Source organism: Eptesicus fuscus, chromosome 17 (genome assembly GCF_027574615.1).
Source record: "Eptesicus fuscus isolate TK198812 chromosome 17, DD_ASM_mEF_20220401, whole genome shotgun sequence".
NCBI classification, from domain to species: Eukaryota; Metazoa; Chordata; class Mammalia; order Chiroptera; family Vespertilionidae; genus Eptesicus; species Eptesicus fuscus.
In genome coordinates, this window is record NC_072489.1 from 16,388,003 (window position 1) to 16,404,729 (window position 16,727).

The following is a 16,727-nucleotide window of genomic DNA, read 5'->3' on the forward strand; positions in this document are numbered from 1 at the left end:
ACTAGAGTAAAAAAGGAGTTTATATATTTATAAATGCCAAATAAATACCGGAGGCCACCCAACGCCCCCTCCCAGACTGGGCTGTTCCCCCCAACCCTAGGCTTCTAGGGTCTGAGACATCTTGGCCCCAAGCTATAGCCCAAGAGCAGCTGCCAGTCTGGGCTACGAGGGAACTGGGTGGGGATGATCTGTCCAGCCAAGATTCACTGCCCCTGTCTGAGGGGCCTCCATAGCCACAGGCTTGTCCCCCTGTATAGGGCCCTAGGTTGGCCAGACTCAGGGGGAGAAGGTGGTCATCTCGAGTGAGACCCGCTGCCACAGCTCCTTGGTCTGTTTGCTGCGCTTGAGGTTCTGCAGGATGTCGTTGAACTGCATCATGCCCATGGGTGTCAGGCAGAAGGCGCTGCGGGCACTGCGGATCGCGTTCACAAAGTCGTCGTAGTCGGCAGGGGTCAGGTGAATCAAGCGGTGGTGGATGTACTGGAAGAGGATGTGTGGAGAATGAGCTACTAAGCACAGAACCAGGCCCCCTCTGCCCTTACATGCTGGGTGATCTGTTCCATGCCTGCCCAGGAGGTGTTCCACCCTGCTCCATACTTCCTGGGTTGTCACCTGCATGTATGCCTGCTGGCAGCGCTGCACCAGTTGGTGGAAGGCCGGGGCACGCAGGTGGTTGTGGGCATGAGCAGGGCTCAGCCGCTGCAGCGTCTCCATGACGATCTCCTGCAGCACAAACGGGCTCAGCACCCCCTTGGCTGCCCCCACACAGAACTGGTGCACGTAGTTCACTCCTGGGGGGCAGGGGGAGGGGCATGAGACGGGGGTGGCCACCTTTGCCCTAGGGACCCAACTTTTCTCTCAGCTCTGGCCTGGCAGAGAGCCTCCCCCCACCCCAGGAGCTGAGGTAGCCCCCCGCCCCCCGCGCACGCACACATACCCGACCAAGGCCTCAACTCTGAGCAAGAGCTAGGAAGGAGGTCTGGGGTAGGAAGGTGGGGGAAGCAGGTGGGGGCGGACAATGGTCCTGGGGAGGGGAGGTGTTACCCAGCTTTGCTGCCAGCCCCAGCAACCATTTGACATCATCAGTGTAGGGGGGGGAGCGGGAGAAGTTGTTAGGGTGGTCGTTGTGTGCCCGGCGACCCAGCATCTCCAGTGCTAGCATTCCTGGGAGGAAAGAGTGGGCACATGATGGGGTTGCATCTTCGCCCTCTACCCCAGACTGGTACCTGACCCCACAGTAAACAAATTAAGAGGTATAGGAAGGGGTTGTCACTGAACAGCCCCTGGCATGTGGGTACAGAAAGGGACCACCTCTCACCAACACGGTAGGCAGCATGCAGGTGGTGTAGGCTGTGTGGGTTGACAGGCTGACTGTGCGTCTCTTCCTCGGGTGGTGGAAAACCCCCGCTCACCAGAGGGCTGGGCTGTGTGGTCAGGGCAGGCAATGAGGCACCCTGGATGGCTGGAAACGTGGATGCTGGATGGACACTGCTCACTGAGGGATGAGAGCCATGTGAGAAACAGCCCCAAGAGGGGCAGAGGAAATTCCCTCCCTCCTTCCCCTGCCCAGTGTACCTCCCCTCCATTCACCTGTTCCCTGTCCCCACAACTCACAGGCCACACTGGTGGGCAGTGGGAGCCCTGGCTCTGTGTGATAGGGATGTACTGTGATGGGTGCCATGGAAGGGACGGGGAAAGACACAGCAGTGGCAGCAAGTGAGGGGGGAGTCACCGAGTAAGGGTACTGAGCCCCCAGGAATGCAGGATGCACACCCTAGAGGCAGAAAGAAAAGAAAAAGAAGATAACCAAATTATATTCATATGTAACTTTTCCCCCCTTCATCCCACAACTGGGTATCCCTACATTTCTTTCCTTAGTTGAGCTGGGTCCCCCAGACTCCCACCCATCACCTCACTGAGGACTCTTGGACAGCTCTATTTTCCCAGAGTACCCCATGCCAACCCCCCATGAACTACTTATGTTCTCCCACATGCCCAACCCCTCAAGTCCCCATCCCATCCCCCCCCCCCCCCCCCCCCCGGAGAACACTGGTCTCACCTGTGGGTATGCAGAGCTGGGCACAGGGAAGACGGCAGGCCGGGGCATATGAGGCATGGGGTGGGCGGGGTGAGCTGGGTGGGTGAGGTATTGAGGGCTGCAGGGCAGGTGGGGCTGTAGAGCAGTGTAGGGGTGCAGGCCAGGGGAATGACCATGCCCCAGTCCTGGACCTGGATATAAACTGGACCCCACTGAGATGACTGGCACCACTGTGGCTGCCGCTGTCACTGCTGCTGCTGCCACTGTAACCGGCTCAGTCCCTGGGCCCCCCCTGCCCTCAGGCAGCCCCCGCCCAGCCTCCCCAGCTGCCCTGATCCCACTGGCACTACAGCTTGTAGCCCCTTCACGGGCTGTGGATGAGCCACCTGCTGTTTGCTCATATAGCCAGAACCACTGGTGAGCAACCTCAAACAACACTTCGGGGTATACGCCCCCACCCTTAGCCGCCTCTTCCACCGCCATGCAGGCTTTCTCCAACATCAGGTTATCCTGGAAGGGAGGGGCACAAAGGGTTAAGGGGGAAGGGCTTTACTCAGGGATAACATTCCATCTCCCCCAGAGTTGGCTGGTTCCCAGGGAAGCATTAGAGGTCAGGGTCAATGCTCAGAGTCTGTCAGAGCAGTGAAACCTCTTCACAAAGACACTGAACAAATATTTGTTGACCAGTAGAAGTCAAAACCCGGGTTATAGTCCCAGTTCCAAACTAATTTAGCCACTCCGTTCCTTCCAAGTCCCATCATGTCTCCAAGGCCTTCTCTAAGCGATCATCTTGGTACATAAACTATAAGCCTCTATTTCCTTATTTGTAAAATAGGAACAATCCTAACCTCAGAGATGTAAGGTAAAGAAGTAACGGTAGTGAAAGAACATCAGTATGTTGTGTCACCATGAAAGGACAAACTGGATAGTTTGTGAATTCCAGAATATGGACTATAAGCTTTCCCCATGCCCAAACTCCCTGCCCAGATGCCCCAAAAGCAGGTCCCCACATAGCCTATAGAAATACCTGCTCCTTGCACTGCACCAGGGCCCTCTGGATCTCATTGGGGTTCAACGCATGGGCATGAGGCAGACAGCTTAGGGCTAGCTCCGCAGCTGCCCTCACCATATTGGAGTCTCGTGCCCGTGATGCCCTGTCAGCCAGGGATGCAACCTCAGGAGGCGTCAGGTGCCCATCCCAGCATTCTACCAGGATAGTCAGGGCTGCACTGCCAATCTCCATTGCCTGGCCTTGGGGGAAGGACAAAAAGCAGAGCATGAGCACCACTGGGAAGTGGGAATGGTGTCTCTATCACCATTCATCACTAACTCCAAAAGGATAAGGCTCTTCTCTCCATCAATTAATCCCCTTCCCATGCCCAAGTGAAAACATTGGATTTACCTGTAATCCAGGAAACGTGGGAAGAATAGGTACGTGAGAGCCAGTTGGGAGAAACAAAATTGTGCAGGCCAAGGGCATAAAGCCCAATCTCAAAGGCGCAAAGGTGCAGGTTGCGGTGAGGACCCTGGTGGCCCCCTGAGGAAGATGGATGTGTAAAAATGGAAGTGCTGCTGTTGCCCCCTGCCTTGATCAACACCGTCTTCGCCAGCTCGAAGTAGAAGTGTGCAGCTGCCTCTGACGGCTGATTGGGTACATGGGGGGCATGACTCTCAGGACGGCGGCCCTTGTACCTGAAGGGGCGATGGGGTAGGGATGGGGATTGGGGTTTCTCTTAAATGGGTGTCCAGGTAGGTTGGGAAAGACCAGGGTAAGGACACTGGGGGGACAATATTTGGATTAAACGAGGAATGTGGCTCTGAGGATGAGCCAGATCAAAGATAGGTATTTCTTCCCACTGACCTGCCAACTTCAACTGTCTTCGCCCGGGCCCCTCCACTGGCACTGGCCCGGCGACTTCCACTGGAAGACGAGGAGCCCAGGGAATCTGAGGAAGAGCTGCTAATGCTGTCACTGTCCTGTCCTCTACCCCAAGAGGTGGGGGCCCAGCCCCCTCGAAGTGGCCTCCGGCTTAAGGTAGGGGAGCTATCCGATGTTGTTTCAGGGGCACTGCTGTCAATGCTGGCCATGCCTAACCCCCAAAAAGACAAGTCAGTCTCAGAAACTCCAGAAGTCAGACTTCAGGAATATCCTTCCCACCACGTCATCCCATGGGCTGTCATACCTGTGTGCTTCTTCTTAGGCCGCCCTGGGGAGCCCCAACCGCGTCCATTGTAGCCTCCACGACTGCCAAGTGCCAAGCGGCTGGGAACCTTCCCTTCTGGCCTTGAGGTCAAAGCTGCCTCAGATGGGAGACTCTCACAGGGAGAATGTGGGGAACTCTCTAGGTGGGAAAACAGGACATTGGTTTTAACCCAGGAAAGGGGACCCCAACATGATTCCATACCATTCATCTCCCTGCCCAGTGCCCCCACCTCACCAGGCACATTCTTCTCTGTGAAGCCCTCAGTGGGACCTGGCCCAGCCCCTGCCACACTCCCTGGCTGAGCAGACCCTGCAGAGCCTGAAGTCAGTGGTTGCAGGGCCCCTGGGGCAGACGGGCCCCCATGCTTTGAAGGAGACCTCTGGCTGGCTGTGGCTGGGCGGCTAGATGAGTAGAATGAACTCAGGGTCTGTGGCTTATGTGTCTGGCTCTCTCGGTCCAAGAGTTTGTCTAAGATCTGGAGGATAAAGAAGAGGTGACAGGATGCCCTTTATCTCCAGACTCCGATTACCTTCCTATCTCCTGGAAACAGCTTACTACTACCTCCTCAGGAAGACTTCCCCAGTTGTAATAATAGGAAAACCTTCTAGAACAGCGATTTCAACCTTTTTCATCTCATGACACCCATAAACTTAACTAAAATTTTGCAGTACACCAATAAGTAACAAACTTTGCAGTACACCCACAAATAACTAAAATTTTGCAGTACTGTTGGTGTCAGCGTTATCATTTATTTTATTTGACAATCTAAAGGAAAAGACATCAGTGCTCCCTGACTAGTCAGGTATTGCAGGTTTTAAAAATTCTTGCAGCACACCTGTTGAAAATAGGGGCTGGCTTAAATATCTTGGTATCCTCTTTAACACTTAGCGCAGGGCTGAGTATACCGTTATTCAGTAAGCATTGAAACAAGTGAATGGATGACTGACTTTATGCCCTCTGCTTCTCTTTTTCCACACTCCTGCCCAAGCACTCCTGTAAGAATCACTGGTCTCTCCTGTTCTTTATGAAGTGTTTCCAAGATTCCCCACTTATCTTCTATGAGCAGAATAACTTTTCTCATTCTACTGAAACCCAAGAAAAATGGTGGAATCTGCTCTCGATGCCTGTCAAAATCCCAGTACCTTGGTCCCTTACCTTTTTGAGCTTGGACTGATCATCCTTGTAAGTGATCATTAGTGCCAATGCCAGGTCACCTTTCTCCCGACGTGTGCCTTCACACAGGAGGGGATGCTCGGCCTCACTCACTGTTGTCTTCATGCCTGTGAGATGGAGGGGCTCATAGGAATTGAGAATGACCATAACTCCCAAGACAGCAAAGAAAAACAGGCCAGGACTCCTCAGGCACAGCATGTGAGGTGAGTTCTGGTCCAACCCACATCCCCTATGCCAGGTCCCTATTGCCTATTACACCCAGCCTAGCTAAGATCGGATTTGCTTTTCAAGACCTTCATCACTTGGCCCTCTCTACCTTCCCAGCATATCCATCACTTTAGGGAAGTTGGGCTCCTCACTCTCATGAAGACTTGATTGCCCTAATATATTTTGTTCCCCTACTTAGAACTTGACTGATCTTTTAAGCCACGTTCCATATTCTACCACCTCCCTGAGGCCTTTCCTTAGATTTTTGTTTTACTGCCCTTTTAACATTCAAAACCCACAGCACACATTTTTACCCTAAATTCTTGACTGTCTTTTAGGCACTACTTGGCTCATACATGTCGTTCTGGCTTTCCCATTCTCATGGAGCCCCTTTGGAACAAGGCCCATGTCTCATGACCTTCAAGGTCTGGGCCAGGCTTAGCTCAGACAAGCTTAGGACATTGACATACTCACCCAAGGCAGCAACTGCTGCCTCAAATCCCAGCTCCTCATCCCCAGGCATCTCATTGTTCCAGTTGCGACTTGGGGGCCGGGAACCCGTGGGAGAAACCACTGGATGAAAGTTGGGGCAAGTCAGGCAGACAGATGTATCATGGAAAACAATGAAAGGGAGAGAACCCAAGACCCTCATCATTCCAGACCCTCCTATGAAGCTGCCAGATGGGTCCTAGGCAATTCAGAGTTTTGGGGATCTTGGTTTTTCCTTAGAGAAAGCTACCCCTGCCTCAGAGTTCCCCTCTTGCCGTAGAGTCAGGCACCATACCTGGAGCACAGAGAACATCAAAGATGAAACTGGCCAACATGAGAGGCAAAACAGGCCGATAGTCACAGAGTGTCCCCTCCCGAAGCTCTTCTGCCCGGCACCGCATGGTACTCATCTCACTTGGACCCAAAGGAATCTTCTTGAGCAAAGCAGCTACCTCAGATTCTTGATACGCCAGTTTCACCTGAGGGCATAGGAAGGAGATCAGACCTCTAATACCTCAGTGGAGATCAACGTGTAAGGCTCTGAGATTAGAGTACAAGGCTCAGATAGAACCTCTGACCTCCAAGGCCTTGGTAGAAGCCGGGGGTCGCTGTAGCTCCAAAGCAAACATGCCAACTCGAAAGGCCAAGTTGTGGTGCTCTGGGCGCTCACTTAGCACTGTTAACAGGAAGGCCGCCTTGGTCAGGGTGTTGGTAGCCACCCAGGTCTGACGGCTTGTAGATACCTTGTTCTTCTTGCCCTAAGCAGAGAAGCACAAGGAGGCAGGCAGATGAGTCTGACTCGCCTTGGTAGAGGAAGGAGGCGGCTCACGTGAGGTGGGGCATGGAACAGAGTTACGGGTAAGTAGGGAAGGGGAGGGTTGGGGGTCTCTCTCACCTTGGCAGGGGGCGGCTCTACCTTGAGGTCGGGTGGGTTAGCTAGCAGGTCCTGGGCAAGCTCCACGGTGAGGCGGGAGGCCTCATTGCTGTAGCCATGCGCATGCAAGGCCTCAGCACAAGCAAATAATACCTGGAGAGAAGACATGGGCACTGGACTGGTTGAAGCCTCAACTTCCAAGGGCAGGACACCATACTCGCTTGTGCAGCAAATACCCCGTAAGTACTTGTTATATGCTGGGCCCTATGCTGGTCCTGGGTATACCACAGGAACTCAGCCTGGTTACAGAAACAAACACACAAACCTGTGAGATGCTGGCTACTGGGAAAGGTCAAGGAGATACAGGTAGGTAGGATATCTCATTGGGACTTGGGGTAAAGGGACAGACTCAGAGAAGACTTCCTAGAAGAAGTGATCTCTAAGATCTGAGACCTAAAGAAGGGACAGGAGCTCCACAAGTGAGGCGAGGGAAGTCCATTCCCTGCAGAAAGGCCAATCTGTGCAAAACCACAGATGCAAGAGAGCATGGCAAGCTACAAGAATGGTTCAAATGACTAAAGTATACACTACAGACGAGGCTGGAGAAATATGCAAAGATCAGACCAAGTGAACACTCACATGTCATGCCAAGGACTTTCATTTTTTAAACTAAGGGCAATGGGAAACCACTGGAGTTTTAAGCAGCAGAATAACACAATCAAACATTTCAGGAAAAGGATTATGGAAGCAGTAAAGAATGGACTATAGGCAGGGAGGCCTACAGGAACCTGCTATAGGATTCTAAGTCATGCTATGGTCCTGCCATTCACAACTAGAGCCAGATGGCCCCTCTCCCCGCTGTGGCTAAGGCACCCCTCAGAGTCTCCTCACCTCCATGCGGCTCTCCTGTTCCAGTGGCTTCAGTCCGGCAAACAGGTCGTGCTCCTCCCCAGCCCCACCCTCGGCCTTCTCTTCCTCGCCCCCAGCCCCATCTTGGGCATTCAGATAATATGCCTGGTAGTCATCATCCTCTTCTCCAACTGTAGGGGCTGCCTCTTTGGTTTTGGGGAGCCCACTGCCACTCTCATCTGTGGAAGGGAGGTCGTCCCGGGTACAGACCTCCCCAGGTAGTAGGCCAGGGGGGCCAGCAGAAGTTGTGGGAGCCTCAGGCCCTTCTGAGAAGTACACACCACCATCTTCTTCGTAAGTATCTGGGGGTTCAGGAAGGAAGGCAGAAGGGCCTCGGGAGCCACCAGAGGAAGGGCAGGGTGGTGGGCTTTCAGGGAATCCACCAAAGGTGCTGGCTTCTGCACCTAGGGCCAGGCTACTGTCATCCAGGCTCATCTCAGCCAGATCAGGCTCCAGGGAGCTGTCTTCACTGCTCAGCCGTCGCTTGCTCCCGCCACCTGCTGAGCCCTTGCCCCCACTGCCAGCCCCACCGAGTGCCTTGGCTTTGCCCCCACCTGGACCCATCTTATGCAGAGCCTTATCGCCCCCCTCAGCCGAGAGGCGGCGAGGACCCCTCTGCGATGAGGGGATCCCCTCAGCCAACCCCTTGCGCTTGGCCCCAGGCTCCTTGGGCCTCGCAGCTGGCTCAGCAGGAAGAGGGCGGGGCCGCTCCCGGGGTTCCTCCAAGCCCCCAGATCTGGAAGCACTTGGCCGAGGGGGCAGGGCTCGGGCCCAGCACAGGGCCAGCTTCCGGTCAGTGCCGCTGTAGGTGACACCGGGAAGTGGGTAGGCCTCTTCCCAGTTGAAGTAGCAGGCCTCCACTGCTGGCCGGAAGCCAGGGAAGAGCCGCTCCAGGGTTTTCTTGTGCTGTCCCCGCTTCACATTCTCAATCACCTTCAGCTGCCACTGCCGGAGCTGCACACACAGTTCCCGGCGGCTGTGCAAACAAAGGGGCAAGGCTGCTGGGGTCTACACTCTGCACTGAGAAGGGATGAAGGGGGAGAGGAGGCATACACCCGAGGGGGCATAGGGAAGGACCCACGGAAGAACTTCTTAAGCCAGCCCCACCTACAGACATCACTCCAACACTCAGGGATTTTGGAAGACGGGTGCTATTTGGGGGAGGGAAGGAAGAAAGCCTCTCATTAAAAGGATTCATAAATCAACTAACCCTAATGCTCAGCACCTCTCATTTCCCTAGGACTAGAAGAACGTGTACAAGGAGACGAGGCTCAGTCTGTCCGGGGCTGGCCCAGTCTCCGGGCTGTGGAAAGCATAAGAGGAGACTCACCGCTGGGGGCTGAGTGCAGGGTCCAGCACAGCCAGTCTCCACAGTGTGACCATCTCATCACACATGCTGGCACATGCATGGGCTGCCACCTCTGACTGCCCATTGCTACGACCTGTGTGCCCACTGGCGCTGCTGTGTGAGGCTGAGGTGCGCACGCTGTACCACCAACCTGTTATCTGGAAACAAAAAGAGCTCTGAGATGCGCCTAATACCTTGGAGAAAGATAGAGTAGCCCTCCCCAGGGTCCCTGTCAGCAAGAGGGAGATGAGGTTAAGGCAGTGGTCGGCAAACTGCGGCTCTGTTGACTAATGAGTTTGCCGACCACTGCTAGACTAAATGTTACCGTGTAGTTGGAAGCTGTGAGGATTAGGCAATTGTGGCATATTGTGTGCAAGGAGGTAAAGGGTAGTATATGACAGTGGTCGGCAAACTCATTAGTCAACAGAGTGGCAAACCGCGGCTCACGAGCCACAGTTTGTTGACCACTGGGTTAAGGGAAGGAGAAAATGAATCATCATGGAGCTACCCAGCTCTGGGGAATTACCTGTTCGTAGGTGAGGCACTGGTCAGTGAGGATTTCCAACAAGGGGGCAGCATTGCTGTCCCTCCGTTTGAACATCTCCCGCACGATGCTAAGCAGGTTCCAGACGCCCTCTGGCTCCCGACCCCTCAGAGGGCGCAGCAGACATGCCCATTCAGCGGCGGCTGGAGGCTCCGTGGAAGACAGATACATGGAGTTCACGTCACTGTGAAAGTAGTAGAGCGGAAAATGATGACCAGGGAGCTGTCTTCACTGCTCAGCCCTCTGCGATGAGGGGATCCCCTCAGCCAACCCTTGCACTGGGGACTGAATAAAGCAGATGAAAGTGCAACAGGGCTTTGACACAAAAGGGGCCCTAACCCAAAATACAGAGTATACAGAAAAAAGGATGCCCATGACAAAAATTCTTAATCTCTCTCTGCCTGTTTCCCAACCCCTCAAAGGAAGAACAATAACTTCTGCTCTACCTAGCTAAAAACAGACCACTCCATGACTATATACACGTATCATCATCCATTGATTCATTAGTGACATCTGTGTGCCAGGCACTGTACCAGTGCAGGGAATAAAAGATGGGAGGTGCAAGAATTAATAGAACTAAAGGTCTGTCAACAGCCAGAGGGACGCTTCCCTTCTACCAGACACAGGAATGGAAAAATCCAGTTTACCTGAAGACCACAGGGGAGGGGCCACAGAACTTGTGCAATGTCTTCTTGATGTTGTCAGTAAGTGTTGACTCATCCAAATACCAAGTACTCTGGTCAGAGGCCGAGGGCCCTGCTGTGGGGTCTGGGGGTGATAGGCAGTCAGTCACCTAGAGATAGAGGCCTGGATTCGCCTGACAACAGCAAGCCTTTAGTAAGTGGCGCTCTGCACTACCAGCTTTCTATCTTCCTACTGTCCTTTCTTCTCACCACACTCACCTGGGGCTCCACACACTGTATTGATGGCAGTTGACTGGGAGGAGAGGAGTTCATCCAGGAGACGCTGGGCGGTGGGGAGGATCTGAGGGGAAAAGAAACACAGGCCTAGGTGACCCAAGGAGGACTGGGCCTAATAGGAAGGCTCGTCATGCAGTGCTGGAGCTAGCTGGAGGGGGTGTGCCAACCTCACTCACCTGCTGAGGGAGCTCACTGATGAGGTACTGAGCAAACTTCTGCAGCTGGTCCCTCTGTAGCCGGGACAGGGACTCTGAGACCGGGGCCCGCAGGCAGACTGCAGAAGCCTGGAGAGGACAGAGAGAGAAACAGAACCATCTGAGAAAAGGTTTGCTGATGCTGGAACTGGAGCTAGAGAGGCAGAGTAGGGGAGGCAAGGGGGCTCACATGGTGGCCGGGCATGCAGCAGAGAAAGGGGGGATGGAGCGTAGGAGAGGGCCAGGATAAACCGGGAGGGCCTCACATTGTGGATGCGGAAGAGACAGAGTGCCACGACATGGGTGCACCATTTGGCCCCGGCGCCACAGGTGCAGCTGCAGGAAGTGACCCGGCAGCGGTCAAACATCACAGCCACGTTGTAGGCCCCTTTGGGAGGGACCATCTGAGGTGGCACCACTGTCGCACTCAGGTGGAACCCTGAGGAGAAACATGGGTACGTCAGGAAGAGCCATTAAGACATAGCTTTGCCCTCAACTCTAGTCCTGCCGTTATTCAGACAACCTGCTCCAGCTTCTTGCAGTATGCCTTAATTCATAACACAGGGATGGGAGGAGCAGAGTGCCACAGGGCATGATGGGACTCTTACCTATCTGCAGTGGGTCCTTCACAGCCCGCATGCGGAACAGCTGATCCCCTCGCTGGAACTCATCTGCACTGCCATTGGCCAGGCATGAATACAGCCTGGGAGTGAAGAGGACATAGCCACAACTCAGCAAATAACCTCTACAGACCCTGTCAGAGACCACAATGCCCTGGGCCCTCTCTCCCCAGTATCACTCCCTCTTGGGAAAAATCCCAGGCACTCCTCCTCCCCTTGTCTTCTAACTATAGCTCCAAATACAGTATCTCCTTTGTTCTGTGGAAAGCCCAGAACACTGTGTGAAATATCAGGAACCCACTCCCCACCACCCGTCCGTCCTTTAGGCTCACCGAATATCCTCTTCATTCTCAGGGAAGCTCCAAAAAGCAATCCGGAGCTGCAGCTGCTCAGGCACTGGGGGGTAAACTTTCTCCACCACTTCAAATGGGATGTGAAACGCCACCTGCTTTGCTGACAGCTCCACCAATGGGATCACCAGTCCATCTTTGGTAACAAAGGTTGAGGTGAGGGGAAATAAAAAGAGCCATGATCATTTGATACCAATGCCAGTGCCACATCTTGGGCCCTACCTTCACTATGAAAGACAGGGGAGAGCTGGATAAAAAAAAAAAAAAAAACACCAAAGGGCCCTCCCGTCAGGATACACTAACCCTTAAAACTGCACCTGGGGAAGGAGAGCTAAACAACCCCAGCCCACAGCCTGCTACCTAAAGTCTAGAACAGAAGATACAAGGGATATCCCAGAAACCCCTGGTCAAACAGGTGTACTTCAGGATGCTAGCAACTAATGCCTTTCACCAGCTTCCACATCTAATTTCCCACAGAGGTTAGCATTTCAGATTCGTATTACATTGTTAACGTCTCTCCTCTGACACGTCTTCTCTAATTTCTTTTATACTACCCCTTTTTCTCAAGATGACTCCAGGCCTCCTCTGTTTAAGGAGGGAAGACAGACCAGAGCCCAAACAGAGGGGCCTTCAGAAGCAAGAGAGGCTGCCCTTCTCTGGCACACCAGAACCCTGGCTTCCCACAATGGAAGCCCTGGGCAGAGGGGAGAGTAGGCTATCCCAAGGGAACCTAGCTGCTGTTCCTGGAATCACCTGGAGGAGGGTGGAGTTACCACTGCAAGTTTTCCCATCATTTTAATCAAATAGCAGTGGAATACAACAGACTGCATATCTCACCAAATTGTTAGTCAGATTAGAAACAAGATCAGAAATCACGGAGCTGAAAGGAACTTAAAAAAAAAAAATGCCCTAGCAGGTTTGGTTCAGTGGATAGAGCGTTGGCCTGTGGACTGAAGGGTCCCGGGTTCAATTCCGGTCAAGGGCACATGCCTGGGTTGTGGGCTCAATCCCCAGTAGGGGGCGTGCAGGAGGCAGCCGATCAATGATTCTCTCTCATCATTGATGTTTCTATCTCTCCCTTCCTCTCTGAAATCAAAAAGCAAAAAAACAAACAAACAAAAAACAACCCCACGTTAATCTCCTTATTTTGCAAATGAGCAACTGAGGGTAGCCTGGAACACAGGAGGAGGGTGGGGGAATGACATGATGTCCTAGATTTTAACCTGTTCAAGATTCCAGTATGTTAAAAATTGTCCCCACCATAACTTCATACTTCTTTCAAAGCGAGGGGGCTCTAAGTCTCCAGGCCACCCACACTTGCAAGTATGAAAGAAGCAGAGAAGCCATATAAGACCCACAGGGATGCTGTCTATGATCTGTGAGTGTACACGTGTGTGTGTGTGTGTGTGTGTGTGTGTGTGTGTACACAGAGCATGTGCTCTCTCTTCAACTGAAGTTGAATACTACCACTCCTAAAAAGTAACACATGGACATTTCTCCCTGTCCCAAAGGGGTGCTAGAAATCTCTGTGGGGCAGTTTGGAAACCAGGACTCCTGCAATAACCAGCGAATTACAAATCAAACCCCTCAACTTCCACTGAGGCCCAGGACACAAACTGTGCCATGAGAAAGGCAGAGAAAGGATGTGGAGAGCCCTGAGCCTATGGAGCTTCTTTTACCATCACTCTTCTCTCCAGCCCCTTTAGGGCAGAATTCTTCACAGCACTAACCACTTAACTCACTGAAAGACCCAGGATGAAAGAAACTCAGGGAAAAGCAGGATGCCCGCAAGGAGACTCCAGAGACAATTACCCACAACCTTCCCCAGGGCCCAGATGATGGACATCTAAGGCTCTAATCCAGGGGTCCCAGCCTTGGCTCGTGACAGATGTTCAATATGGCCAGGACCAGACATCTGATCTAAACCTGTGGAACTATGGAATCTCCTCGCACAGATCAGTCCACCTCCACTTTCTTCTGAGCGTAACCCCTTTCTTGGTGCAGCTGGGATCAGAGATCACCAGCCTGAATCAAGAAGCTCCCAAGGCCCTTTGCAACGGGGTGACCTCAAATGGCCACGTCTTCACAACCCACCCCTACCCACGTTCTCCGTGGGCTGAGCTTGGTAAGTGTTCCCAAGTCCCGGAGGGTATTCTTTTCTACCCACCTCTAACGCAAATGAACAAGAGATCTACTTTCTGTCGCTAATAATCCTATCCAACCCAGGATTTCCCAGCCATCGGCCCAAATCACACACACACACACACACACACACACACACACACACGGACACAATCGGACACACGGACACGCGAGCTGGTATGAAGAAGCCACCCCAGAAAGACCAGGGAAGCGAGTCCTGAAGTGCGTTCAGCGCTCGGTGCAGCTCGGTCCGGGACAGCTCCCGGGCGGGGACAGCGCTCCCGCCGGGCCGAGCAGGCCTGCCCGCGCCCCTCCCCCGCTCTCCCTCACCTCGCGTTCGGGTACCGCCGCTGCCACCTCCGCCACCGCCGCCAGTGGGGGAATTCGGCCCCGCCGACTGTTTGCGCCATCCTCGCCAGTTCTGGCAGAGGCTCTCGGCCTCGGAGATGAAGGAGCAGAGCGAATCCTCCTCAAAGCGGTCCGAATCCTCGAATGAGAAGCGCTCTCCGTCCTCCCACTCCGCGAACATCAGCTCCATGGGGCCCGCACCCCCCGGGGCCGGGTCCCCCCCCGCGGATCCGGGGCCTGGGCCTCCGGCCGGGGACTGAGGGGAGGCCCCGGGCCTGAGGGGCGAGCCGGGGCTGGGGGTGGCCGGGGCGCTCAGGGCGGCCGTGCCGGGCGAGGATCACGGGCCTGGGGGGGATACGGAACCGAGCCTCGCCCAACTGCGAGGTGCGGACGGGGATCGCGGCCAGCCTCCGAGACTCAGGGCCCGGACGAAACGCTGGGCAGCCCGGGCCTCTCTGTGGCTGCGGCACCGCCTCCCCCATCAGCTGATCTGAACTTCCGGCCGCGCCGGCCACCACCACTTCCGCCCTCGCGCGCCCGTGGACCGGACCGAGCACGGGCAAATGTCGGGGCCCTGTGTGTTTAATTACTGCATTTTCTGATTTTTTCCTGAAACCCACCCTCAGATACAATAAAAGGAAGCCAACCCCTAAAGGTAAACAAAACGACTACAGATCCCAGCAATAACTCGGCGTCCATAATGTCCCCAAGGCATAAGCATTCGCCAAGCACGCCGGGAATCGTAGGCTGTCAAACAGCACAGCACCATTGGGTAGTTATTGTCCTAACTCCGGATAGGGCCCTGGGGCCGCTTCGCCTTCTGGGAATTGTAGTCCAAGAAGCCTTTATTCCAGAAGACTTTATAGGCAAGCACCAGGAAAAGAAGGCGTTTGATTTCAGGAAATGGTTGTACTTTTTGTCAGTGGGCCATTGAGTCTAGGGGTTCTTAGCCTTTTTGTGTGCCCCGGACTCTTTAGCAACCTGGTGAAGCCCCTGAACCCCCTTCTCAGATTGTTTATAAATGCACAAAATAAAAGTACAAGAATTATAAAGGAAATCAATTGTTGAAATACAATTATCAAAATACTAATAAAACAAATTTGTAACACAGTAATATTTATTTGCACATTAAATAAGATCCAGCAGCTACATAATTTTGAAGCTAGTGATGAGCATAATACTTAGGTATCTGTAACAAACTATAATATTTAGATTTGAAAATATTGATTTCATATAGGTATTGCTAATGATACTGTGGTTTATTTCCCACTCTCTTAATTGAAATGATGTATTAGTTGTGGTTAAAGATAAAATTGTTTTCCCATCCATGTTCACAGAAATCTTGCTGGGCATCTATTGACTCTAGGTTAAGAACTCCTAAGTCTAGTCTAAAGTGCCTAACCACTGAACTTCTTCCTATTGCTAAAAGCCTCCACTGGCAGAACCAGACAATTGCTAGGTGCTCTACCTATCTGGTATGAGAACTATAGGAAGAGGTAGCTGTGGGGGAACAGGGAGGCAAGCAAGACTCCTTTATCATAATAATTATCCCACTGGAGCTTTAAAAACCCCACTAATCCTTTTGTCCATGTAATAATGCTGGAAGGTACAAAGAAAAGGTTGACTCAGTTATGACAGAAAGGGCAGAGTATACATAAAATGCTATACAGTTGTTTCTAATATCAGGGGTGGGGGTGTCACAAAAATGCTTTCAGAAACTGGATAACTTAATGAGAGACGTAGACAGGTGACACACAAAGGTAACTGCCAATTAAGTCACAGTTTCACCATTTGGAGTCTAGTGGACAGGTCCCTAGAAAATGGAGATAAACAATAATTGATTATTGCCATGTGGTAATGAGAAACTAGGGTTACCAGATCTGTTCTTTTTTTAAATAAAAGCTAAAAAATTTATGACTTTTTAAAATTTTTATATGTTTTTAAAGAATAGGGAGAAGAGACAAACATCAATGGGAGAAGGTAACATCCATCACTGCCTCCTGCACCCCCTACTGGGGATGGAGCCCACAACCCCTGCTTGTGCTCTGACCAGGAATCCAACCAGCACCTTTTGGTGCAGAGGAGGACACCCAACCAACTAAGCCACACCAGCCATGGCACATTTTTCCTATTTTTAAAAATATATACTTTATTGATTTTTTACAGAGAGGAAGAGAGAGGGATAGAAGTTAGAAACATCGATGAGAGGGAAACATCGATGAGCTGCCTCCTGCACACCCCCCACTGGGGATGTGCCCGCAACCAAGGTACATGCCCTTGACCGGAATCGAACCTGGGACCTTTCAGTCCGCAGGCCGATGTTCTATCCACTGAGCCAAACCGGTTTCGGCCATTTTTCCTATTTTA

At 52.8% G+C, this 16,727-nt stretch overlaps 1 protein-coding gene across 5 annotated transcripts; it reads right to left on the reverse strand.

The window, feature by feature from the left end:
* Nucleotides 1-2: 2 nt before the first annotated feature.
* Nucleotides 3-14,820, reverse strand: ZSWIM8 (zinc finger SWIM-type containing 8). Of its 5 annotated transcripts, none has more exons than XM_008145366.3 (26): nt 14,343-14,820; nt 11,853-12,006; nt 11,509-11,603; nt 11,167-11,339; nt 10,883-10,990; nt 10,689-10,770; nt 10,434-10,554; nt 9,769-9,970; nt 9,225-9,400; nt 7,877-8,870; nt 7,007-7,138; nt 6,690-6,869; nt 6,407-6,590; nt 6,097-6,195; nt 5,398-5,522; nt 4,477-4,717; nt 4,222-4,380; nt 3,900-4,128; nt 3,441-3,730; nt 3,066-3,289; nt 2,060-2,548; nt 1,615-1,774; nt 1,319-1,495; nt 1,045-1,164; nt 613-723; nt 3-480 (listed from the first exon to the last, which is right to left on the reverse strand). In XM_008145366.3, exons 1-26 carry the CDS (start codon nt 14,548-14,550, stop codon nt 20-22), a joined length of 5,694 nt encoding a protein of 1,897 aa, XP_008143588.1. In that variant the 5' UTR covers nt 14,551-14,820; the 3' UTR covers nt 3-19. The 5 variants fall into 5 exon arrangements, with proteins under 5 accessions (XP_008143588.1, XP_028007085.1, XP_028007086.1 ...); XM_028151284.2 differs by having other exon boundaries at nt 1,591-1,774; XM_008145368.3 differs by having other exon boundaries at nt 187-480; nt 613-791.
* Nucleotides 14,821-16,727: the final 1,907 nt, after the last annotated feature.